At 35.0% G+C, this 26530-nt stretch overlaps 1 protein-coding gene across 2 annotated transcripts in view; it reads right to left on the bottom strand.

Moving 5' to 3' along the window:
• The window catches only part of Bzw2 (basic leucine zipper and W2 domains 2), a 54638-nt gene that overhangs the window by 17549 nt on the left and 10559 nt on the right, over positions 1–26530 (bottom strand). Inside the window, exons 1-6 of one of the 2 annotated variants that reach the window (XM_047560620.1) lie at positions 21533–21621; positions 18936–19000; positions 12366–12542; positions 7550–7653; positions 4678–4743; positions 511–646 (exon numbers count right to left, since the gene is read on the bottom strand). In XM_047560620.1, the coding sequence (XP_047416576.1) occupies positions 511–646; positions 4678–4743; positions 7550–7653; positions 12366–12542; positions 18936–18993 (541 nt within the window). In that variant the 5' untranslated portion in view covers positions 18994–19000; positions 21533–21621. Of the gene's footprint in view, positions 1–510; positions 647–4677; positions 4744–7549; positions 7654–12365; positions 12543–18935; positions 19001–21532; positions 21622–26530 lie in introns of those variants that run through there. The other variant, XM_047560619.1, reaches the window with a different exon arrangement.

Genomic DNA, 26530 nt, shown 5'->3' with positions numbered 1-26530 from the left:
TATTTGGGGAACATTTAAATGTTATGGAGTACTTTTAATTGTTTATAACAAATGTTGAGTAGGTGCTACCAGCTGGCATTTTGTATCTAAGGTGAAAAGGTTAAATGTCAGGCTGGCGTGAGAGCTCAGCAGTTGAGTGCTTGCCTTGTGTGAGGCACTGGGTTCGATCCTTAGCACCACATAAAAATAAATAAAATAAAAAGTATGTGTCCATCTACAACTAAGAAGATAAAAATTTAAAAAAAAATTATGTTTAAAAAATGGTTTGGATTGGATCAGTTTCAGGGTCTCTAACCTAGATATTTAGTCTTATGCCTAAGACTAGGCATGTACATATCTTTGACAGGTGTATTTTTTCTTTTAATTTTCTGCAGTGAACATGTGCAACATTCTGAGGACACATTCTGAGGACAAGCAGCAAAAGACACTAAAAAGAGGTACTGGTGTTTTCCTGTCTATGGCTTCCCTTTCCTTTGTACATCTGACAGGTGAGAAGACCTGAGCAATTACCTTCTTTAACTAAGCTGTCAGTGAAGAGACTGGTGAGGATGGTGGCAGGAAGGGTGCCATTGCCCAGCAGGATCCCGGACAGCATGGCCAACTTTGTCTGCTCTGTTTCAGAAAAGGCTTTAAGGAAGAGGAGAAGCTGTGGGTCAAACAAAAGAAACCATGTCTATAAAGCACAGCAGCAAAGTAGGAGAGTAACAACTAGAATGTACATCCATGGTGCACAAACAGTACGTTACATGTAGCACTAGGCTGTTATACCCTGGAAGCACACATGTTCAATTAGGAATAGATGCTATAGAAAGCAGTGCATCAGACTAGTTCCCTTCCTCTAAGGTCATCCACACACCATGAAAAGAAAAAGACATTGGGAGAACGATGTGTGCAAATAAATAATTCGCACTTGGTTACAAACATGAAAAAAGGTAAGTACATACAATGAACAGAATGTTTTCTGAAATACATTGACTTTCACATTTTTTCACTTCTTTGGGTTCTTGCTTCTTCCAACTGTTAAATATATCCATTTTCTTTTGGGAAGAATAGAATTTTTATGGGAAAACATCCACCAAAAAAGAGGGAAAGGTTCAAGGTTTGTTTGGGTTTTTTTTTTGGCAGTACTGGGGATTGAACCCAGTGGTACTCTACCACTGAGCTACATCCTCAGTTCTTTTTAAAAGGCTGCATTTTTTTTTTTTGCATTTTGATTCATTGTATACAAATGGGGTACATCTTTTCATTTCTGTGGTTGAGCACCATGTAGATTCATACCATTCGTGTAATCATACATGTACATAGGGTAATGATGTCTGTTTCATTCCACCATTTTTCATACCCCCCTCCCTCTATGTAATCTAAAGTTCCTCCATTCTTCTCTCATCCCCCACCCCCATTATATATCATCATCCACTTATCAGGGAAAACATTCGGCCTTTGGTTTTGACACTTAAACATATTTAGATTCAAAGATGTATTTTCTGGACTATATAGCTTTACTATTAGCTTTAGTGAAGAGGCATTGTAGGGTATCAGGTAGGAGAAGTTCTAAACACAACTAACATGGGCTGGAAAGAGCAATCTGAGGGGGCAAAGACGCTGGATCCCAGAAAGACCCAAGCTCTAATTCTCTTGCCCCATGAATAGTGGAACTGAATAAAGGATGACTCCAGAAAGTTTAAGTGAAATATGAGAGGGGATTATACCCCATTTTCCATTTTGAGTTTTAAGAGTAATCAGCCTGGTGAGAAACCCTCCTTTTTCCTAATGCTTCTCTACTTCGTGCTTTGAATATGCCCCAGCCTTTTCTCTATTTCATCACTTCTCAAGCACAACACTGAGATTTCCAGGGGCTACCATCACTGCAGAGACCTTGCTGATTTTCCAACACTTTGAAAACTCACTGGCATCAATACACACCAAGTGCACATGTGCTAAAGGCTTGATTCTTCCCTGGCTCTATGGCTGACAGAACAATAGGAACTGACTTTCCCCAACAGTTGGAGGATTATTACTATATTGCAGGGAGCTATGTAACTATCCAAATATTTACACTGTGAATAAGGAACAGTTCTACAGTCAAATCAGTACGTTTGATTTTCAATTTATATCCTTTCTATACTCAACAAATAGAAGTCACCATCTAAGTGCCAGGAGAGATGAAACAAGAATTTCAAAGATTAAAGTTCCCAAAACACCAGGAAGAGAGAAGTGGGAAAGAGCTAACAGAAAGTTAGCCTTTTCTCCTTGTAAAAACCGATCAACAGATAAAACTAAATAATAAAGAACTTCCAAAATAAAAATTTAATACTATTTCCTTAAGCACATTAATATACTCATGTTCATTAAAATATACCTAATCATATTTCCTTGGAAATAAATAATCACATTGCTTAATTGTATTGGTCAACATTACAATTATATGGTTTATAACAGTTGGCTTAAAAACAGAAATACCATAAAAAATAGAATACTAATTATTTTCAGAGCAGCTACCAGTACAGTGGACAATTTTCTTTCTCACTTAATTTTTCATATTAAAAATTGTTATATGCTTGTTGAACATGATCAAACAATTGTAGAATACTATAAAGATGTGAAAAATACCCCTAATTCTTCTCTTAGAATTTTAACTAACAGTCTGATGTGTCCTTCCAGGTATGTTTAAAAATTTGTTCTTTTTCGTTACACGTGACGGTTTAGTATTTTAATGCACTTATATTCGTCTACATTCTATAATCACTGTGTACACAGTTTCTATGTTATGATATGCCGAAAAAATGAAAACTCCCTGAGTGAACCGGAAACATTTCTGATGGCTTTATGTGTCTTAATGCTTACAATCCTGCTAGGGTTTGTACATAGTTTGGGCATCCCCCAATGACTCAGGTGGTGAAATTTAATTCCCGTTGTGAGGTATTAAGAGGAAACTTAATCCGACTGTGGAGTTTAAGAGATAGGGCTTTGGGAGGGGATTAGGATTAGACAAGGTCATCAGGGCAGTGCCCAGGTGATTGAATCCTGGTAGCTTTATAAGATGGGGAGAAACCAGGAGACAGACAGACACAGACAGACATACATACACACACACACACACACACACACACACACACACCCCTCCCCATCTATTGCCATGTGATACCCTGTACCACCTGGGAACTCTGACAGTAAGAAGACCATCACCAGATGAAGTCCCTAACCACAGACCTTCAGAACCATGGACTGAAATAAACTTTTCCTTACAAGTCACCCAATCTGCAGTATTGTATTATTGCCAACAGGAAATGGACTAATACAAATAGCCACGATCCTCAATTACAGAAAAGACATCTAAGAAACAAAGAAACTAACTTAGTCAAGGTAAAACTATTACTAAATGGTTGTTTTCCAACCTAGCCTTTTCACTTAATTTATCATAGATATTTCCCCTTATTAATGAGTGCAGCTATGCCTCCGTCTTCATAGGACCACAGAGTACTCCAACGTGTGGATAGGCCATAACTAGTCTCTACCAGTGAGCTTCTCAATGTTGTTATGAACATCTTCACACATTTAGCTTTAGATATCCATGCTGTAGAATTCTTATAAATGAGTGGGAGGGTCATGGATTATGTTATTTTTTCACATGAATTTACTGATAAAACATTCTTCAATATTACCTATGGGATCACTTTGAACAGGGGCAGAATAAATAGAAAAGAAGTAGATGTTATGGTACTTCATGTGGTTATTTTGTTTAGGCAGATATATAAACTTTGAAACAATGACCCAGCAACATACAAAGCTGGAATTTAATACATTGAATGCTGTATATAAATATAATGGAGTTACAAATTAGAAGAGGAAACAAGTTGCAATCACTGAAAATCCCAACTTTTTAAAAAAAGTACTACTGCTGATTTGGCAACTTACTAGAAGCCAATTACTATGTTAATCACCTTATATTATCTCATTTATTCCCACAACACAGGTAAGGTATATCCTCATATTACAGCCATTCAATGAAGAGAAAAAGCACTGAACTTAAACCTGTAAAAAAAGATGTGCTTTTACTTCCTTTGCTGCATTGCATTTTCCAAAAATTAAAGAATTTTACTGAGTGTTAGCTGCTATGCTACACTATTGCATATGCCATAAGTAATTAATCGCCTCATCTTGAGTCTTGCCTTGATAAACAGTCACGTACCACATAACTTTCTGCTTAATAATGGACCACACATATGATGGTAGTCTCATGAGATTATAACAGCCTAAGGGTGTAGTAGGCTATACCATCTGGGTTTGTGCAAGTACATTTCATGATGTTTGCCCAACACAAAATCAGCTAATGATACATTTCTCAGATTAGATCCTCTTCGTTAAGTGACAAATGATTGCATTTCTTTTTCTTGTGCATCATTTAAACCTTTGTGATAGAAGAGATCACAATTTGTAAAACTATTCCAATGGAACAAAACACACTGTTCTACATTAAATAAATAGTAATAATAAAGAAAGTCTAGGATAATTACATGCTTCTTCCTTCAGTTGCAAGCTACTATCTGTCATACCAAATCATTTATTCAACAAACATTTATTAAAACTCATCATACGCTTTGGGGCTACCATGGTGTGTGCAAATTTTTTGTTCCCCTCCATTCCATCACTTCAAATAGGTAGGCATTATTTATTTACCTTTTTCATTTCATCTTCAAATGCCTTTTCTAAATACTTGTATCTCCTGATGAGTTTATTGAAGACCTACACATAAAACAGAACCATTAAATATTACGTAAGCAGTTTAAAAAACTACAGAAGTGTAGAAACTCACCAAAACTACCCCATGGACTAATCAGCATCATCATAACAACTGGTTAAACATGCTCGTGTCTGATATGAGAACTACAAAAGGGTTATGATGACCTGGGGGGAAATAGGGTCAAAATGCACAAGCAGGATAAAACAGATCGATTTAAGAGCAGAACAAGTAGAGAAACCAAAAATGTTGATGAAAATGAAATGAGGAGGGTTTTACATCTTCGGGATATAGTGATGGAGAAGAGCTGAGAGAAGGGATCAGAATTCTAACCCTCAGATAATGACATGCTGAAGGGGAAAGCAGAAACCAGGCAGATCACTCTCCAGATGGACAACAAGCATGTTTGCATATGAGCAAAAAATGTTATCGTTTTCTGGCAGTCAAGGATTACTGGTCCCTACAAACCAGTTAGATTCTGAAACAGGGTGTCACTGTTTCAGTCAGATAATGTTTTTATTTCAGGAGAGATCTTGTGAATATTCTTTATTTTTAATAACTGTGGAAATGTTTTCCGAATCTATATCCTTTCTCTTATATCTGTGTGATCTACTCTGACAGCTTTTGCTGCAGTTATTAGTATAGTTAAGATGGAGTTTAAGAGTGAAGATTATAGTTGTCCTTTATGGAGTAAAGATTAGTGGCCCAAGCAGGGAATTGATATGAAGTAAGAAAAAGAAATCAATTGCATTAAAGCCCTATAAAATTTGATTTCCAATTTATACTAGTACTCGCATATTCCTTAACATGATTATTAATATGAAACATAATTCCCTTTAAGAATGATAATCTATATTCCTACAGGTAAATGTCTACATAAGAAAGCAAATGTTATCATACAACAAAAGCATTCTCCAGTGAGTTAACAGCTTATAAGATTAACTCCACTCAGATATTCCCCTCCATTTAACTTCTCTCAGTCTGAACCTTCCATTGACCCATCTGGCCAATTTGTAAATATACAATATTAAAAACTCAAATGACAAGTCAAAGGATATTTCTTCAAATATCCATACTCCATATGAAAAATAAGTCATCAGTAAAAAGAAAACACCCTATGTATAATAATGAAGAGGCTAAGCTCTTTACCTTTTTATGTTTATGGGAATGGCTATACTGAATTTTCTTCCAGCCCTTATCTTTCCATTAATCAGACTTAAAATAATGAATAATGCAACTTGTATTCACATTAATTTGATCCTGAAAAAATTCTATGGAGAAGGTAAGAACCATTTATCATCCCTTGGAAGAGCTGAAAACAACTACTAAGTATCAAAGCATAAATATGCACTTAAAAATTATGATCCCTTGTGAACTACCCTTATCCAGGTAAATGGAACATTTAGAAGAACCAGCTTCTGAACTGAGTATACTTACCTCAGGATATACCTTCTCAAGACATTGATAGCCATTACAAACAGTAGAACCATAGAGTTTTCGAGGACAGATTAAAGTCTGACCCACTCAATCCTGTCTACTCAATTTTTTTCTCTATTTAAAAATATTTCCCTTGTTTATTTTTTAAATATAAAAAAGGAAAAGATGTCTTTGCTAAAATAGCAGGTGGTTAAAATGTTTTCATAAAAGTTTAAATTATTAATGGCCACACATCCCAAATCACTTGGCTCAGCATGCCTTTCATGTTTTAATAACTGAAGTAAAGGCATATTCTCTAACATCTAAAGTTTGACCACTTAGCCATGGTTAATTCTCATGGCCTTTTCCATCTTGTATACTGAAATTGTATAATAAGACAACTTGTTCCCCTGGGACTTGCCCTAAGAGCTTAGCTGGAGTCAACAACTGTCTTTTAAGAAGGGTCAGTGATAGAATCCAAAAAAGAAATATGCCAGCCCTAAGCTGTGCAGTAATGCACATTCATTCACATTTTAAGGTAATGTCTAATAGGTTGGTCCTTTTTACAGTCCCACCACTTTCTGACCTTACTAGAACTTATGACTTCATGAGTTTGAACATGCTTTCATATATTTTTGGGGAACTGTGATTCCTTGCCTTTGAAATACCAGTAGATATTTTTTCCTAATTGGTTGCTTATCTTCTCTTTATTTGCAGTTCTTTATTTTATTTTATTTATTTATTTTTATGTGGTGCTTAAGATGGAACCCAGTGCCTCACACATGCTAGGCAAGTGCTCTACCACTGAGCTACAGTATCCTTATTTACAATTTTTTCCTTAATCTAGATATGAATCTTTATAGGTTCTATGCATTACAAGTAATCTTCTTACCTCTAATGGCTACATAGTAGTTTATTAATATCAATTACCAAATTTTATTTAAATAGTCCCCTGTTGATTTTTATGTTGTTTTCATCCTTCAGTACTACAATAAGCAATACTACGTGACTGTGGCATTTCACACATGTGCAAGCAGAGTTTCAGAATGAAGAACCAGAAGTGAAACTGTTGGGTCAGATAAAATGTGAAGTTTTAATTTCGTAAGATAGTACACAAGACTTTCTCCAAAGATAGGACCAATTTTCATTCCCACCAGCAATGGCTGTGGGTATCTGGTCTGTCATACTTTTTAAAGGTGAAAGGTAAAGAAAATGGTATTTTATTGTAGTTTTACTGCCTATTGTTATTATGAATGCAATTGGATATTATTTCATATGTTTAAAAGTTAAATAGCATCCATATTTAAAAAGTGGGCTGTAGAGTTTTGTTTTCTTCAATCCTGTTCAAATGTTTCTCTTCTAACACTATGGCAACCTCTCAAGGCCAGGCTCTACCTGAGCATAGTTCCGGATGGTTTCATGATCTTCATTTGCTGAAAACACACAGTGGTTGGTCATCTTAGTCTTGTCACCATCATCTATGCGTGTTCCTCCAGGGGCTGAAAAGAGAAAACCAATTACAGTCAGGACAATATTCAAATGACAAGAGCACCTGCAGAACATATCAATTCCTGCATATCAAGGACAACAATGAAAGGAGATATAAAATGTGAGGCACACAAAATTTCATAGATAATGTGCCTGTGTAAATATATAGGCTACTACATATTTATGTTTCCAATATAATACAAATTGGTTGTTTCATTTCATATGCCAACCACTATGTATAACATTGCTCCATATCCTTGCCTTTATTAGAGCCTATTGCTAAAAACCTGGTTCTTTCCAACATGGTTCTCTTTCTAGGTTTGGTAATATTTTATTGAACTCTTGTTTACCCAAGCATGGGACTAACCAGATCAGACTCTTACAGATCTTCTTGGCTTCCACTTGGATCGGTATTACTTTTCCCTCCTCCACTAATCCAGTCATCCATGCCTGGTTGAACACAGCACACCCTGACTCCTTGCTATCTTTTTCCTGATATACTGAATGCACTTGAACAAAAGAATGCCTTTCTTTTCTACAATTCAACTTTCCACATTCAGGGGCTCCTACTCTAACTTTTAATGATGGCCATTATAAGCATTGACTGATTAGAAGGACAGATTGAGAACATTAGGTATTTTTTGTTTTCTGATTCTCCTGCATAGTAATTAGTGCAGATGGTATAAACAGGGCAAGTTAGAATGATACCTTTCATGTACTTGACCAGTATTTGTAGGTATATACTTATGTCAGCTACTCTGCTAGGCAGTAACAATATAGTAGTGATCAAAGGTGAAGGACAATGTTATCTACTCATCCGGGCCACTCCTTTTGTGCATTTTAGAGCATACTTGCCTTGATTTAACTTGTGATTTCAGATCTTTGGATGAAAAGAGCCACACATAGTGACCTTAGTTAGTTAGAAGACACAGGCAAATAAAAATTCAATGGAATTACTTTTTTTGTTTATTGTTTCCTTCATGTGCTTCAGACTCCAGCAAACAGTCTTGTAAGTAAATTAGTTTTAGAGTTGTCAGTTCCTTCAGAAGTTCATTTTCACTCAATTAATTTATGCACAATATTTAATTAGCCCTTTTTAATGAACACAACCACCTGGAACAAAATTTTATTAAGATGATAATCTCCTAAACACTCTGGGCTAATTCTTCTTGATAAAAATTATATAACTGAGAGCTCTGACTTTAAAAGTGTATTTGCTGTCCTAAAAAGTAAATAAAAAAAAAAAAAATCATTATTTTTTACAACACTTGTTACACATTAAAATATCGCCACAGCTGGCATTTATGTTTTCCCCTGATATTGGAATCAGGTATCAAATCACCATTTCTGAAGTTTTTTGAGGTCCTGCTATTTTTCTCAATGTAGAAGCAAAAGAAAAGTACACTATGTCTTGTAGCCATTATGTCAAGGCTAAACCTGAAAGAATAATATGAAGAATAATATGGTTGCTGACTCAGGAATAATAGAAGGTAAATTTTTTGTGCGAAGAAAATTCCTATATACGTGATAATTAAACAAGGTGTTTATAGTAAAAGCATGCAGATGGCTGACTTCATTAATCACACCATAAACATGGATTCAGAAGGCATGTACGACTGTGCTAAGTGGTACCAAACATTTTTGCCCAACCTCCTTCCTAGATGTGTGAACACAGGGTGAAAGGAGCGATATATGGACTTCAGAGATTAATTTGCTGATCATGGCAAATACTGCCTTGAAATAATCAATGCAAAGTATATAGATAATTTAATACAAGGGAGTGGAGGGTGACTAGATGCAGGAATCATGTATAACTGATATTCAGAGAGGTTGGAGGAGTCCAGGTAGCCTCAAGAAAGTAAATAAATCATCTGGGCACAGTGATGCATGCCTGTAATTCCGACTCAGGAGGCTAATGCAAAAGGATCATAAGTTCAAGACCAGCCTCAGCAACTTAGGGAGGCCCTGTATCAAAATTAAAAAAAGGGGAGAGGGTGCTAGGAATCAGCCTCAGTGCAAAGCACCTCTGGGTTCAATTCCCAATACCAAAAACAAAACAAAACAACAACAAAAAGCAAATCTCAGAATGACAGAAAGATCAATAGTGTGGCCTGGAAGTCACTCAGAGTTGAAAACACTACATACAGCTTTTATATCTTGACTTGGATTATCTAAAGTGACAATGAACAATCTGTATAAATAGTAACAACAACAAAATCCATATGATTGATTAATGCAGTCATGTGGAACTTTGGTAAGAACTTGCTGAAGATTATTTTTGCATGGTGTTACCAGTGTGTCAATAAAATTTTTTAAAATAAATGCAATAACTAAAGCCAATAATCATATTAGGAAATTCTTGATTTTGCTACCAATTATAATTTTGAAATATTTATCACCTAATTGATGGATTTCTAAATAAAAAGCCAATAACACTCAGTTATCTGTTAGGTCGGAAATCAGGGGACTGTAGTGGGCAGAGCTGAGCAGCTGGAACAAAGAAGCTGAGCAGCTGGAACAAAGACCAGCCTGCCAAAGGTGACCAGAAAGTTCCCAGCAAGGTGAATGGAAAGTTCCACTGACCCTTCACACCCACCTGTCACTCAACAGGACCCCCTCGCATCCCAGCCTAGAAAACCCATGGGCAGCCAGGCCAGGGGTCCCTATACCCCAGGGGTCTGGGAATTTCGTCCCAGAGCCAAATTCCAATAAAGCTTGCTCTGGCCACTTTCTGTCCAATTTTACTTGGCCGCTAACTGTGCCCGCCAAATCCGCTGAGCTTACACAAACATTGCTGAAAGTGCACATAAGTAAGTACTTGTGATTTTTGACAAAATATTAACTACAGTATTCATTTTGATGGCTAATTTTCTCTCTCAGGCAAATACAAATAGATATGGGTATGTACATCCTTTAATCCATTAATCCTTCCTTTGCTATGTAAATAAAGATGTAAATCAGATAATACCACTAAGATGTATACACAGACACTGATACCATTGTTTACAATGTTGAAACAAATATTATTTAAAGTAAGTTTGGCTTTAATTCTTTTTAAAATCATTGAATGTAACACTCATGGGTGTGAAAAGCTTTAATAAATTGCTGAGTAAATGTAAATTCCTACACATAGTCTCATATTTTGGGTATCATCACATTCTCAAAAGTTTATGAGGTAAAGAGATTCTAGAAGAAAATCAAACAAAATATAAACAATGGTCATTTCTGGGTATTAGGAGCTGAACACAATGTATACAGTTTTATATTTGAATTTGAATAATCTGAAGTGATAATAGGCAATCTATGTAAACAGTAAGAACAATAAAACTAATTCATTGTGTGCTGAAAATCAGCAATGCAGGACAATAAAGCCTAGTTATAAATGAGACCAAGTACCAAAACAAGTAGTGGGAATAAGAGCTTAGAACAGGCTCCACCTCAAAATGGGGGAATTTACACACCGTGTCTCAAAGTCAAAGAAAGCTGACTTGAGCAGTGTTTCTCAATGAGGAGGCCCAGATGGAATTTAAGGCAGGGCAATATTTCATTGTGTTGAAATACTTCACATAGCAAAATAGGAAACATACCTGCCCCCACCCCAAGTCTTTGTAACAATCAAAATACTTCCATACATTTGCAAATGTCCCCGAAACAATTGAAAAATCACTGGCCTAGGAAAACTGACCCCTTCCAGTGATTATGACTGCCATAGAAACTAATTATAACAATCAAGATCTAAGAATGATCTTGATAGGGGAAAAAAAAAAGAAAAGAAAATGAGCGGTTATGTTACCTAAGTAAGCTTTTTGGTCAGCGGTTTAATACACACAAATAGTATCCTGAAACCTTTCCCCCTGATTTCTCTGCTCTGTAAGAAACAGCTTTTATTTTGTTTTTTACCAGTCTTTAATAATTTCCAATGTTCTATCTTTAGTCCTAGTCATGTAGAGTATTCACAATTAAAAGGAACACTAGGTAGGCTTAAGGCAGACATGTTGGTACACACCTGTAATTCTCCCTACCCTGAAGGCTAAGTAGGGTAGGAGGGTTACAAGTTCAAGGCCAGGTTGGGCAATTTAGTTTCAAAAAAGGGCTGGGAATGTAGCTTAGTGTTAGAGCACTTGCCTTGAACATCTGCAAGGCCTTGGGTTAAATTCCAAGTACTACAAAACAATAAAAAGAAACTAGGCTTAAACTATACTTCTTGAATATTTTATTATTTATGGATGAAAAGGCATTAACTAAACCTTGAAAAATTGTTTCTGAATTTATTGACAGTTACATTTCAATGTACCAAATAAAGGGGTGAGGTTCAAAAGAAAAGTTGCCATATGATAACATTTGGTCTCAGTAAGTGTACCAGAAAGATCCAGATGACATATACAAAGTTACACTACAATGTAGAAAATATCTTTCTCAGGGCGTCTTCATAAACATTTAAGGATTAGGGATACATGGGATAGTTGGCTTTAGTGAAAGCAAAGTAGCTGACTGCTGTAATGTCAACAGAAAATTTCAGTTCTGCCTTTATTAGTGCGTTATCATTTCAAATCCATATTAATATCATTCCAAATTGTAAGTTAGGTAAAAAATTGTAGACTCTTGCTTGCATTTTAAAAATAAATTCTAATACATGCAAGCTTAAAGGATTTTATAATGAAATATTAAAATAGAATTAAAACATTTATATATATATTAGAAGATGTTATAATGCATGGCTTACCAAGCATACTGCCTGCCACCAAGATATCAAAGAGTGTGTCTGCATAGCGACGATAATCTAATCTTGAGCCTGTTGAGTCCAGAAATTTGGCTACAGCTTCAAGGTCATCACCAGCTTCATTAAGTCCCTGGACAAGTGTATCCCTGAAGACTGTGGGTTCGAATTTCTCTTTTTCATCTAAAATTGAAAATTCATAAAATTATTCTTTTATATTTCCTCAAGAAGATTGACCACACATTCCCTTTGTCCACTGTTCTTTATTTAGTGTGATTATTTAGAAGTTGATTATTTATTTATTTAGAAGTTGAAGGACAATTTAAGTTCTTTATTCTAATTCCATGTTCTACCCTTGTTGAAACATTTACTGAGGCAAATAATGTATATTCTATTCAAAGGGACCACAAATATATTTTAATTATCTAATATATAATAAAAGTAATGATTGCTCAATTCTCATTTGTAGGCTGGGCCAATATAATCTAATAATTTTAATCAGAATAAAAAAATAAAGAGAGTAACAATTGAAACTTTAATTACTTTTTCATCTAAGACCAAGCAAGAAGATGATCCAGAGAAACACCAAAGAATTTATAAGAATAAAACTAAAAAGCAAAATTTGAGAAGGCAGAAATGAGAAGGAATATCTCTTTTATATTATAGCTTCAGAGCAGAGCATGTAAACTTTTTGATCTCCTCAACCCCTGACACTCTTAAAAGGTACTAAGGATTAAAAAGAGTTTTTTTGTTCATGGAGGTTATATCTGTGGATACTTATTTTACCAGAAATCAAAATAGAAAACTTTAGAATATTTATTAGAGGAGAAAAGTAGTGAGAAGAGTGGTGCTGATTTACACACTTAAAAACTTTTTAACACCTGATTAATAATAGACGGACAGGTGTTACCCTCACTGTGTTCAATCTACTGTAATATCACATACCATACAGACTGTATAAGTTCCTCTGCAAACTCAGAGAGTTTATTAAAAGAGGTTAATAACAGTTAGTATTGTTAACAGTTTTGGTTTGTCGATCCCCTGAAAGAATATTTAAAGGACTATAGATGTTGTACAGCTTTTTATTCTCAGCAAACATTGATAAGACAAATCTAAAACAATCATAAAGGCATATATTCACTAGCATAAATGAATTGCTGCAGGGAACCGGGTGGGTGAGCACAGAGAACTTGTCAGGAGGGGAAGTACTGGAAGGAGTTTTGTTCTAGACACTAAAGATACGTCTCATGGAAGGTGGATTTGGAGTCAATGTTGGAGGAGGAGGAGACAAATTGGAGGTGGAAGGGGAGGGAATAATACTATAAAAATTCACAAGTACAAATGAGTTCTTAGAAATAAAAAATATGACAAAAAAGTGAAAAGCCCAATGGAAGAATTGAAAGGGAAAGCTGAAAATATCTGTTAGAAACTGGGGAATGATACTGGCCAAATTATATTGCTATGTGTGTATGTATGAATATGTAACAAACCCCACCATTATATACAATTATAACGAACCAATAAAATATGAGAAAAAACAAAACATGTGTGTGTGTGTGTGTATGTGTGTGTGTGTGTTTGTGTGTATATGACAGAGGCCTAGAAAATAGGAGCAAAAATGTTAACAAGAGCAGATCAGTAAAATATTCACGTTAAGTATAGAAAAAGAATAAGAAAATGTAAAGGAAACTCATTAAGTTTCATAGAATTGAAGATTGCAAGCTTTCAAATAAAGAGCTTTCTGAGCGCCCAGCACAATGATTGAAAGGGGATCCACACTAGGTATGTTTATTATCATGAAATTACAGAATATTGGGAACAGAGGAACTATCCAGAATTTCTGAGGGAAACAAAAACAAGAAGTCATACAGAAAGCAACAAGAACAGAGTGATGAGAACTATTCAAAAATTCATGACATATCAGAAAGCAGAAGAAGCTTCTTCAAAATTTTGAGGAAAAAGAGCCGCCAACCTAGAATAGTAGTGTTTAGCCAAATGACTAATTAAGAGTAAGAGCAAAGTGAATGTACAGTGAAACATCCAAAGCTTCCAAAACAGAGAACTAAGGAACAAGTTGTGGAAAACAAACAAAAACAAATAGCACAGTTGAGGATAATGGTGAAAGGACATTTCAAACACATCAAGCCGATGGCTCCACAGCTGACCTAGAGTTCATCAAGGTGTTAGGACATACAAATCCCTTCACTATCCTCTCACTGCTAGAAACCTCAAGTGTCTTGTATGAAGAGATTTATACAACAGGAAAGGTGAAGGTAGCCTAGTTTTCATTTTAGTTTTTCTTTGGCAGTGTGGGGGATAGAACCCAGGCCTTGACGCAGGCTACGTATATGATATACCACTGAGTTACACCCCCAGCCAAAGGCCGACTAGTTTTAAGTCATTGAAAACTAAGTCGAATAGATGTTATTAAATTCACTTAATTCAGAAAAAAAATGATGTTAAAAAAAGTAATCAAATAACAGTTCAGTTGTGGACAGCATGCATAAGTCATAATACTATGAATCCTAAGCACAAGTCTAAATGAAATTATGATATAGAAGACTAGGCCAAGAGGTACGAGGTGGGTGTGGACAGTGAGAAAGCAGAATCCTCACATTCTATAGTAGGTAGTGCCTATTTAACACCTCCTACAGAAAAATCAAGAAATAGCTATACAAGAATGCTGTCTGACTACATGAATGTAAATATCAAAAGGAGCACTTAAAAAGGTTCAAAGAGCAGGCCCTGCTGTTGTTATAACCTGTCTTGCAGAACTGTTTGGCTATTTAAATGATGTGCTTGCATAATTTTAATAAAATTAAAATTACATTTAAAAACCAAACTGTCTGGTTTGTACAGACTGACTAGTTGTAGTATCTAACAGAAAGGATGGGTTTTCAGTGGTTAACTTACATCAGCATCAGAACCGGGGAAGAATGGCATTACCAGTACCAGTCGGAGCCATAAAGACATACACAAATGAACAGAACAATATTCATCACACAAGATAAAAAGTCCTTTTGATGCCATAAGCAAAACATCATGCAGCCAAGAACACACAAATGTTGACAGCAGAAAAAAAATATAATTAGAGTCTTGTGTTGAATGGTGGGAATAGATAAGAGTTCTAGAGGAACATATTATGTAGAGCTGGAAGAGAGGAAAACTGCATCTCTAAGCAAGAGGAAGCCACTGACAAGCAAAGAAAACTTCACTTCTTATTCAGGATCTAACCAAAGGGTAATTCTCCTTCCTCTTAAGAGAAAAATGTTTTCTTTCCTATAATATGAGAACACTGGAAGTGAAAAACCACAGGCTGTTTATTAACTCTTGTGGTCAGCTTCCAAAATGAATTGAGGCCATCCCCACAATGACACATGTTTGGATGTTGACTCAGGTGGTAGATCAGATTTTGATGGTTTGAAAATTACAAATTGAGACATGGGGTAATATAATTGGTAAATAAGGAAAAACTTAGGGTAGGCCAAGAATCCATGTGGAAGACCTTGTTTTGAATTTAAGGAATGATTTAAAAACTTGTGTTTGTGAAAAAGGCCTTCATTGTCCCATTCTAATTTTCCAAACAAATTGCCAAGGAAAAAAATAAAAGGAAGACAGTATATTATGGCCAAGGACATTCTAACAGTGAACATTAATGCATTAAGTCAAAATGACCATTTATAGCTTGTAAGCCTTAAAAACTTAGGATGATATGTAGGGACTCATGATTCTTGCATGCTCAAAAATCTCTCAACTGCTAAGATAGCCTCTATTAACAGAAATAGAAACTCCTATAGAAGAAAATGTCAAGAACCACTAATGGAAGTTTGAGGAAACAAGACAACATTTTACCCAAAGATTCCCTTTCATCTGAAACAACAGAATATTGTGTAGTTCACATTTAATTTGAGGACAAACTAGCAGAAATACTAAAAATCCTAACAAAAATATACCATTGCCTCCTTTGGTTTCCATTTGGCAGTTCAAAACTCTGCTGAAGTGGTAAGTATATAATTAGGGTCTCAAATTTATACTGTGTTGGTGATTCACAAATGCGACGCTGAGGAGTTAGTCATAATGGCCCTTTCACTGACATAGAAAAGCAGGCCTATTCCTGACGCTCGAATGTGCCTGTAAGTTATCTGACAGCATTGCTTACTATAAGAGCTACAGTAACTGTTTAATAAAGCATTTGTCTAATCTGTTAATGAAACGATTAATAATATAACCTACATCCCTTCCCAAGTCAGAGACTTGGTAAACGAGTAAAAAAATCATGTATTTTCTAATTATACATAGATTAAATATTTCAAGATTTATAGGTTTACTCAATTAGCTACTGATATACTTATCATAAATCCTTTTTTGTAGCCAAACCCAGGGTCCCACATATGCTAGACAACTGCTCTGCTACTATGCTAAACTCCAGTCCTATAAATCTAAAAGTGATTGAAACCCAACAGCACAAAGCTAAAGTCTGAGGGACAAGCTTGAGTACATTGTCACTTTGGATGCCTACAATTTGTTCCTCTTTTTTTCCCTCTTTTGATTTCAGTTTTTATCCAATCCTCTAATTCTACAAGTCATAGAAGAAAACATAAATTTGTAGAACATATATTTCATAAAAAAGGGTATAAATGGATCCTATGTGATATGTCCTACAATAATGTTTATATTTAAGTTAGGCAATAAGAAATACAATTTTTTTTTTAACTAACTTGGCATGCAAAAGCATTATCTTTGTTAGGAAAAGTTTCAAAGTAAAGACAGATCTTTAGAAGATAGCCCATTAAATGTCCTTGAGATAGCCCCTATAGTTCCCCTTGCTCACACCTATCAAACTGCTAACCAATTATATGAAATCAGTCCCATGATAAAGGCAAGGAAAAGTCAATACACAATAAATTATCAGGAGGCAATTTAGTATGAAGAGCAGAAAATGAGGTTGACACAATTTCATTTTTCCCAGTCAGCAGTTTGGCACAAAATGGCTCAAGCGTTGCTTAAATCCCCAACAGACCTGAGTGATACAAATCCAGATCAACTGACAAATAATATATATCTCTCAGTAGCTCTCCCTGAATGCCTTTGCTGCATATCTTGACCACCCAATGAATCAAGGCAAACCTGTTCAGAATTAGGGAACATCTTTGTGGCTCCCAACTGCAGGCTGATGGCAAGGGCCAGCTTACTGGTGGAGTCACGGCTGCAGTTGTGCAATAGTTCTTGGGCTCTCCTGGCTCTGGAAGCTCAGTTACAGTGAATCAGCGTCATGCTCATCACGCAGCTTGAGCTGGAGATCCAGGTCTGAGATTAGCACGTCCCCTTCAGCAGCAAATCTCTCTGTGCCTCGCAGTTGGGCATAGATTAACTGGTGTCACATTACTGGGTCCCACAAAACCTTCACTGTAATAAGGTTTCTGAACTATATTGTTCATGACCTTTAAACTCCTTTCAAAATTATCTGCATCTTTTTTTTTTTTTTTTCCTTAACACTGTTTTAAACAAGGAGACAATAAATGCATGCTGGTTAGCACCTCATGTTTGGTATTTGCATTCAGATTCCAGTGGGGAAATGCAGTGAGGATGACATTAGTTGAGGACTAAATGCAGGTGGCACAGGCTATACCTATACTTATTCAGCTTATGGGATGAACCAGGAATTAAAAATAAAAACAGGATAAGGAAAGTGGAAAATGGAAATACTGTATGCTTCAGATACTGCTTAGCACTGAGAAACTCAAGGGCACACAATGGGTCACCAACAAAACAATTCAGTACTCCAGATCACTGAGTGGGATTATACTTCAAGGTTATTTATCTTTACAGCATACTTTCTTAAATCTTTTCAGCCATTCCCCTCAATATTAGTTAGCTTAATAATTCATTTCATGTTTCCTCTTTGAGTTTCAGGTCAACTGTTTTATACGAAAGGACATAATTGCACAAAACTTACTAAATGCAAAATATATAATGTGTAATTGAGTAAAACTATATATTTGTGTAAAATAATTGTAAAATAATTTGTGTAATTGTGTAAAACTGACTAAATGTAAAATCATGTTTAAAATATTCTTACACAGAAAGAACAGTTAAGATGAACAGAATACAAAAAAGAGAAATTTTATCAATCATTGTCAGACTGGGTCTTATTACTTTTCTATTCACAATAAGAGATTTGAAAATACTATGAATTTAAGATAGATTTAATTTGACTTCCTAAGTTCTGAGAAAGCAAACATCTTCAACATCTCTTTTCATAATCCATGTTTCTCTCGGTATTACCACCTTTGCTATCAATATTTTCTCAAAAAAAAAAAAGAAAACAAAACAAAATCCAAATACAAATGCTGATGTTAAAAAGAATAAAGTATATCAACTGCTCTCAAGCTAAATTACTTGTCCAACAAACATCCAGGAAACTGGTAGTTCGCTTGATTGCAAAACTTTAGATTCTACATTCAGAGCAAAAATGAATGTAATTAGTGGGATTAAGTGGAAGCACAAATCATTGAATTCTCCTTCAATCTGATATTTTGATTAGAATTTTAAACACACAAACACAATACAGCCTACCCCTTTTCCGAGTTTTGAACCGCTGGCCTGTTAGCACTGGCTTCTGATGCTTATTCATAAAATTTCTGAAAAAGAAAATAAACGTTATATACTTAAAATAAGCAGTTCATATAAAAAATATGGTTAATAAATATGTTCACTCTCAACCAACAAACGAACATCATTTTAAAATAATTGTACTAGAAAAATTTTTAAAGTTTACTAATACCAAATGTTTTCAAACGACACGGGGAAAACAACCACATGTCAACTTTGGCAAAGGTTAGACTCAATAGCATACTTTTGAGGAGCATATGGTGAGTATCTATAAATACTACATCAATTCCTTTCCTAGGAATTTACCCTACAGCTATAACCACACAAAATGCCAACATACATGTGTGTGTGTATGAGTAAAAGGATTTAGTTGCAGTATTGCTGGATTCATGAAAAACAAAAACAAAAACAAAACAAAAACAAAAACAAAAAACAAGGAGAGTTAAATGACCATAAATATGAGTCTGATTAGACAAGACCTAAGTCAGTCACTGCATGAAACATTAGGCAGCTTTACAAAAGAATGAATTAGATTTCTGGCCCTAGCTGTGTCTCTCATTACATATGCATGTTAAATCTACATCTCTTCCTATCACTCAGTGAGTTTCAGCCACACTACCCTGCTGTTGACAGGGTCCTGTTTCTGAGGCTCTGCACCTGCCTCTTTCAGGAAGCCTCTTCCCCAGTTGTCCACAAGGCTTACCTACTGCATTCATTCAAATGCCTCATTTTCAGAGAGGCCTTCCTGACTGTTCTGACAAACATGGATGGCCCCTTGTCACTCTCTCTTTACTTAGTTTTTTCTACCATCCTAACCTTTAGCATTATCTGCTATTTTATTATTATCTGTTTGTGGTCTGCTTACCCCATGAAAGTTAACCTTAATGAGGTAAGAGTCATGTAGGTTTTACTCAATAATGTATCTTTAATACCTAAAAAGCTAACAAAGTATAGCATTTAATAAATGCTCATCAAATACACTGCTCCACTGATAGAGAAGAATGTTCCAGGCATAATGCTAGTGGGAAAGAAATAAACAAAAACAAAACAGAAAACAAAAACAATCAAAATAATAATAATAAGAAGAAGAAGAAGAAGAAGAATGGAATGTATAATTTTATTTGATTAAAAAGGGAATAAATAGAATATATATTTTTCTACAAAAGGAAATTTTGAGAAGGATTAAAAATTATGTAAAACTTGCTCCAAAAGACCTCTTTAACAATTGAGAATAAGTATGCTGGTATAGATATCATAAACTAAAATATATCTGGATTGCTTAAATTATGAAAGATTTATGTACTATTGAGGCAAATTATCTCATCTTCCAGAGTTTTAAAAACATGGAAAAATCATTATTTTATTTATGAAACAAACTTTCCATTCCAGGGCTGTAGTTCAGTGGCAGAGCATTTGCTTACCATGCTGGGGGCCCTAGGTAGATCCTCAGCACGAACAAAGTAAAACAAAATAACAATTTGCCATAGAACAGTTCTAATCAATCATTATTTAAAAAGTGAAACTAATTACAAAAACTGTAACAATGCAAAAGTAACTTATTTTACCACCTGAGAGAAATTTGATCATTTCTATAAAGTAAAATGAACTTAACAGAGCACTTGGAGATACAAAAGGTGACTAAGCCAAAAATCCACACTTGAGGAACCTAGCAGGAGAGATAAAATCCAAAACTTCACAAAACAATGCAACCCTTGAAACAGAAGTACAGACCAGAATCAGGTTAGAGACAGTGACAAACTGCAGCTCAAATATGGGGCAATAGCTGCATACCAACAGTTTCAAGTACTATCAACGTAATTGATAAAATCCCATTTCATTTGATGGATGTTGGAAATCGTTTCTAATCCATTATTTATATTCACTGTAAAACTCATTCAGAAAGTTCCCTGTTGGCATTTTCAGATTCATTGTGGATCAACAAACATTTAATGGTGCAAAATTGATGTCACTGTGTAAGTAGTTTCTCCTTGTCTCTGTACCTTCCAAACATAACAAATATTCAGAATGTATTCTTGTTTTATTATTAAAAAAAAAAAAAAGCAACAATGTAAATCTGTCAAGAGTTTGGGTCTCATTCGAAAACAAAACAGAGCCTAAATAGACTGAAAGGTCTTCAGTAGGCAAACATTCAAACATTCAACATTTGGTAACTCTACCAAAGATGTTTTTGTTTCATAATTAATTTTAAAACAATTTAAACATGAACCATACCTAAATTTTTTATTTTTAGTCTAGATTACAAACTCATGGAATTCTCTCTAAGTAACTCTACCTTTGCACCTTGTTTCTATTTTTTTCTGTTAATGGAGAATTATCAACATAGTATGAGAGAATTACTCTATTTTAAAAATTCCTAGCTTTTATACCTACTTCAGTTCTAAATGAAAAAGGTCCTCTTCAGAGCCCAGTTATGGGGGCTTATTTTCCACACCATCAATATGGTTTATGTAGACAATAACATAATAAAATGTAAACAGTTATATATGCAAAGATTTGACATAAAAACTACCATATAAAACTAACAAAACTCAAAAACTCACCCACGTAGTGAAAGACTAAATGAAGGTATTCTCTTCACCAAGAGTATCTATGGTTTAGCTGTTACTATTTGGAGCAGAGACACAGCTTTCCTCTAAATTTAGCTCCATGCTACACTATAATCTGCTCAGTGAGGGTCAGCCTTTATAAGGTCCTTGCTGAGCCCTTATCAGAGAGAGCCCTGGCCTAAGAGAAGCCAGGGCACTTTGAGCAGAAAACAGTGTTAGCTTAAACCTGGGAAAGTAACAAAGAAACAGTAACAGGCAATTCTACGGGCTTACATGTCAAAAACTTACATGTATTAATTTTCATTATAATTTGAAATCAAATAACAAAGTGGAACAGCTCTATGGTTTAATAGTATTAAGATTTGTATGCAGAATGGTTAACAAAATGGATTTAAGTATTTTACGGGTCACCTAAAGACTGCATTTCTTGGATATCACACAAAATAAGAGTCATAAAAACATTTAACTGATTCAGTCAAAATTTGGGAACTAGTTTTTAATGAATTAAAAACCTTTTTTTGGGGGGGGCATTCTTTTAAAGTATGTTGAAGGGTTTAACGGGAAGGTTTTAAGGTCTGACACATTAGATGCTTCTCACCACACCCAACTACACTAATCCTCAAACTGTCTAGTGTCCACCATAGAGTCAATCCTTAACTTAGAACCAAGTTCTGGGCCCACAGGTGAAAACTGGGCCTGCAGCCTGGATGGGCCTCATAGCACCAATCCTGCTAGTTTTCCCAGTCCACTTTAGGTGGACCGACAACTTGGATGTTGGCTGTTGAGTCTTGCCCAGTATTCTTGTTTAATTCTCTACATTTTTTAAAAGAGCTGATTTACCAGAGAAGGACTTAATCTTTCAGTTGTTCCTACATGAGAGTGAGTGTTCTTACCCAGTAATCGAAAGGTGTGGTCTCATGCTTTATTTTTAACTCTTTTTCTGGCTTAGCTCATCTTTAAACTATGATAAACTGCCTTACATGACATGCTATACTGCAAATGTATTCAATATGTGCTATGCACATAATAATCACATTATTTAACCTCAGCCTTATGAATATATATAGTCAAAAGCAGAGGTCACAATTTTTTTTTTTTTCCTGTGAAAGGACAAAAAAAAAATATTTTAGGCTCTGCGGGTGACATAGTTTCTGTTCCAACTACTTGATTCCCTGGTCTGAAAACAGTTATGGACAATATGCAAACAGACAATAATGGCTGTATTCCAATAAAACTTTATTAACAAAATGGATAGTAGTCCACATTGGCCTCCCAAGTCGGTTTATAGGCCTCTATTCTATAGCACTGTATCTAATAGAACCATATTTGATGAGGGAATTGTTCTACATTTCATAGTCTAATATGGTAACCATAGTCACATTTGGGCATTGAGCCCTTGAACTGTGGCTAGTATGAATGAGGAGCTGAATGTTTAATTCTATTTCATATTATTAGTTAAAATTTAAATTTAAATAGTCAATGTGGCTGATGGCCCATGTTGGGGACTGCACTTATGAAGTTATCCTTCTCTTGCCTAATACTTAATGATAAAAAAGTAAAATACATCCAAAAGACAGAAACTTTTAATGAATATTTTTCAAATAAAGTAGCTCTGTGGAGCATTTTATCCAAATATCAAAGTCATATGGCATCACGCTTCAAAGAGCCCTGTGTACCAACAATATTGCTTAAGACTTTGGGGAAGAAAACTTTAGAGTCTAATGGGTATAAGACAAGAATATCACCTCCAAAGTAGAAAGAGTTTTATAAAGATGGAACACAACCACCCCATAAAACTCAATAAAACTAAGCCATTCTTCTGAGGTATTTTGTGTTTAGGACCAAGATTCAAGAATTATCTTTTATACCACATCCTAATGAGTAAGATACCTCACCAAAAAAGAAGGAACTAAAAATTACCTGAAATTATAAACCATTTTTCTTTTCATTAAAGTTCAAGAACAAGCATCATAAAATCCTTTATAAAACATGTCCAATCCAGGAAACTTTTGGGTCAATAATATTGTAGCAAAGGTCTCTAAAAAAACCCCAAAAATAATTAAACTGGTTTTACAAGTTTAAAATATTACCACTAAAGCAATCAACTAAATGTCTATAATAATACCATGCAATTTGTTGCCCAGAATAGCATTAGTTTGCTTATTATGACTTTGTAAATAAGCCTCTTCATACTCAAAATCATCCAGTCACTGCAAAAAACTTAATGAAATGCCCTAACGAATTCTAAGTTATACTATTAAAATTAAAAACAAGATAGTATAGCTATAAAATGTTTCTAAATAAATCCAATATTCTTAAAAGACAAAAATATTGTTATGTTCAGGTCCTCTTCTTATAAATATAAAAGAGCATGAATAACCTTGTTAAATAGCATAAAACAATATTAGTTTCTTCTCAAAAATTTACAAGCATATTTTTCAGCGGGGAACATTAATGGTGGAATCAAGTCGTGCTAAGCAACTACCTTATAAGGAAGGAATTATCTAAGCCCAAGGGAATTGGCTTGTGAAAATAAGAGAAAGAAAACATAAAGGCACCATGACAAAGTTGGCATTTTCATATTTCCAGGACTAGTTCCTATCAAGTGTAATTAGAACTACCTAAGTTCTGAATGCTGATATTTCCTTTGGAATAAAAATAGAAATGTTCCAAAAATTACATGCTAAGTATCCATGTACAACCTTTATATAGAACCAAATTAAGGCAATTACATATAATTTATCTTAATGAAGTTATTTTCAAAAACTTTTAAGAAACATACTTTATTCCTAAAATACTTAAGTCTTACCAGTCAACTCCTGCTCTCCACTTCATCTAACCTCCAAGTCCTTTAGGGCATCCATGTTTCCTTCTTTGAACCCTTAAGCTGTCCCCAGATGGACATTTCTCCCTGATTCTCAACCACCTCTCTTCAACTGACCAGGCTTATTCAATCTTCCAGAAGCTCTGATCTTCTGAGCCCATTCTTATGTCTTTCAGTACTTGCAAAGACATGGACACAAGCACCCTACCCACATTAAAGAACAGAAAACCTATCGCTTGATGGCCTAAAACCTCTATTCTAAATAAGACCCTAAGAACCTCTGTCTACAAGATAACATAATTGTAATAACAATTGAATACCTCTAATATTGAAAATCGTAAATCCTGAAAATTTTGAGGAAATAGTGGTATAAAACAAGGATCTATCCAATTTCTAAAATGTATATATTAATGCATCAAGTATTTGGGGGTGCCTATTATAGGTAAGGCATTGATTGTACTGGAACAGTGTTTTCACTTAGGGATAGTTGATAATTTTGTCCCCCAGGAGCACTTGGCAATGTCTGGAGACATTTTTTATTTTTTATTTTGGGGGAGGGGTGCAGTTACTGAGAATTGAACCCAAGGGCACTTAACCACTGAGCCTGTCTAGACATTTTTTATTCTGAGACAGGTTTTTGCTAAATTGCTTAAGGTCTCACTAAGTTGCTGAGGCTGGCCTTGAACTTGTGAGCCTCCTGCCTCAACCTCCCAAATTACTGGGATTATAGTCACGTGCCACTGTGCCTGGCTTCTAGAGAGATTCTTCTGATTGTCACAGTCAGAGGATGGGGATGGATGCTACTGGCATCGAGTAGCAATGGTGCTAAACATCCTACAACCTGCAAGCACAAAAAAGCCCTCCACAACAAAGGAGTATGTGGTCCAAAATTTCAACAGTGCTCTGGTTAAAAGACATTACACTAGAAAAGAAATAGTGGTGTATTTAAGAGCTAAAAATTCTGCACACAGGACTAACCATACCACAGCAGCAACTTGGTAGATATTTAATTGAATGACTTGTTTACATTTGTCAAACACTGATGTCAAATATTGGGAAAAAAAAATTGTCACTGAGTAGACTGTTTTACATGAAAGCAAAGTACCATAATGTATGAAATAAATGTTTTCCAGTTTTTTATTTCTGCACCGATAGTTTTATATTCTATGATATTCATGGGGAGGGTAGAGGACAGATAGAATATAATTTTAAAAAAGAATTAGAAAAGAGAAGGTTGAGCACTAGCAGATGTATTTTTCCTATTTTAGGATGGTGCAACAATGAATAGGAGCAAAAAAACAACCAAGACAAATTTTAAAATGATAAACATTACTAAAAATGAAATTGTCTAATTTTTATGACTTGGAGAAAAGAAAGATATGCTGAGTGGATACAGTAAAATGCAAAATTTTGTATGCATGATATGACTCTGGCTATGTAAAATACATCAGCACTCAATGAGTAGTGGGTTCAAGGGGACACTTAATTCCTCTTATCTATACTTCTCTAGATTATTTGTAATATAAGTACAGGCATAGATAAAAAAAATTGTATATATTTAAGTGAAAAACTTTAACTTCCTCTGAAATTCCTATCAAATTCAGAGTCACAAGCAACAATATTATTTGTGCATGAAGAGAAATTATATTAGACAGGATTTAAACAACTTTCTATAATACTAGCATTCCCTGCTAAAAGAAATCAAGATTCCTTGGATAAATGGCTGATTCCAAGACTACAGGTGGTTAGATTCACTGTAATCCTGGAATGTCTTATGCCAGAAAATATAAACTGTTTAAAAAAACTCAGAATTAAACACAACACAGGATCTTTTTTTTGGGAGGTGGGGGTGGAGTAGATACTGAGATAGAACACAATTCCTCTAGCTTAGCTTGGGGACAACTTGATTAACAAAATAATTAAAGAATAGCAATAATGAATAAGCTATTGAATAAAAGAACCCATAATTTTATACTTATACCTTCATATTCTATTTATTTATTTATTTATTTATGTCAAGGATCGAACCCAAGGGGCGCTTAACTACTGAGTCACATCCCTAGCCCTATTTCATTTTATTATTTTGAGACAGGATCTCCATACATTGTTTACGGCCTCACTAAGTTGCTGAGACCAGCTTTGAACTCGAGATCCTTCTGCCTCAGTCT

This window comes from Sciurus carolinensis, chromosome 8 (genome assembly GCF_902686445.1).
Source record: "Sciurus carolinensis chromosome 8, mSciCar1.2, whole genome shotgun sequence".
Taxonomy (NCBI): domain Eukaryota; kingdom Metazoa; phylum Chordata; class Mammalia; order Rodentia; family Sciuridae; genus Sciurus; species Sciurus carolinensis.
This window is presented reverse-complemented; position numbering and strand designations above follow the sequence as displayed.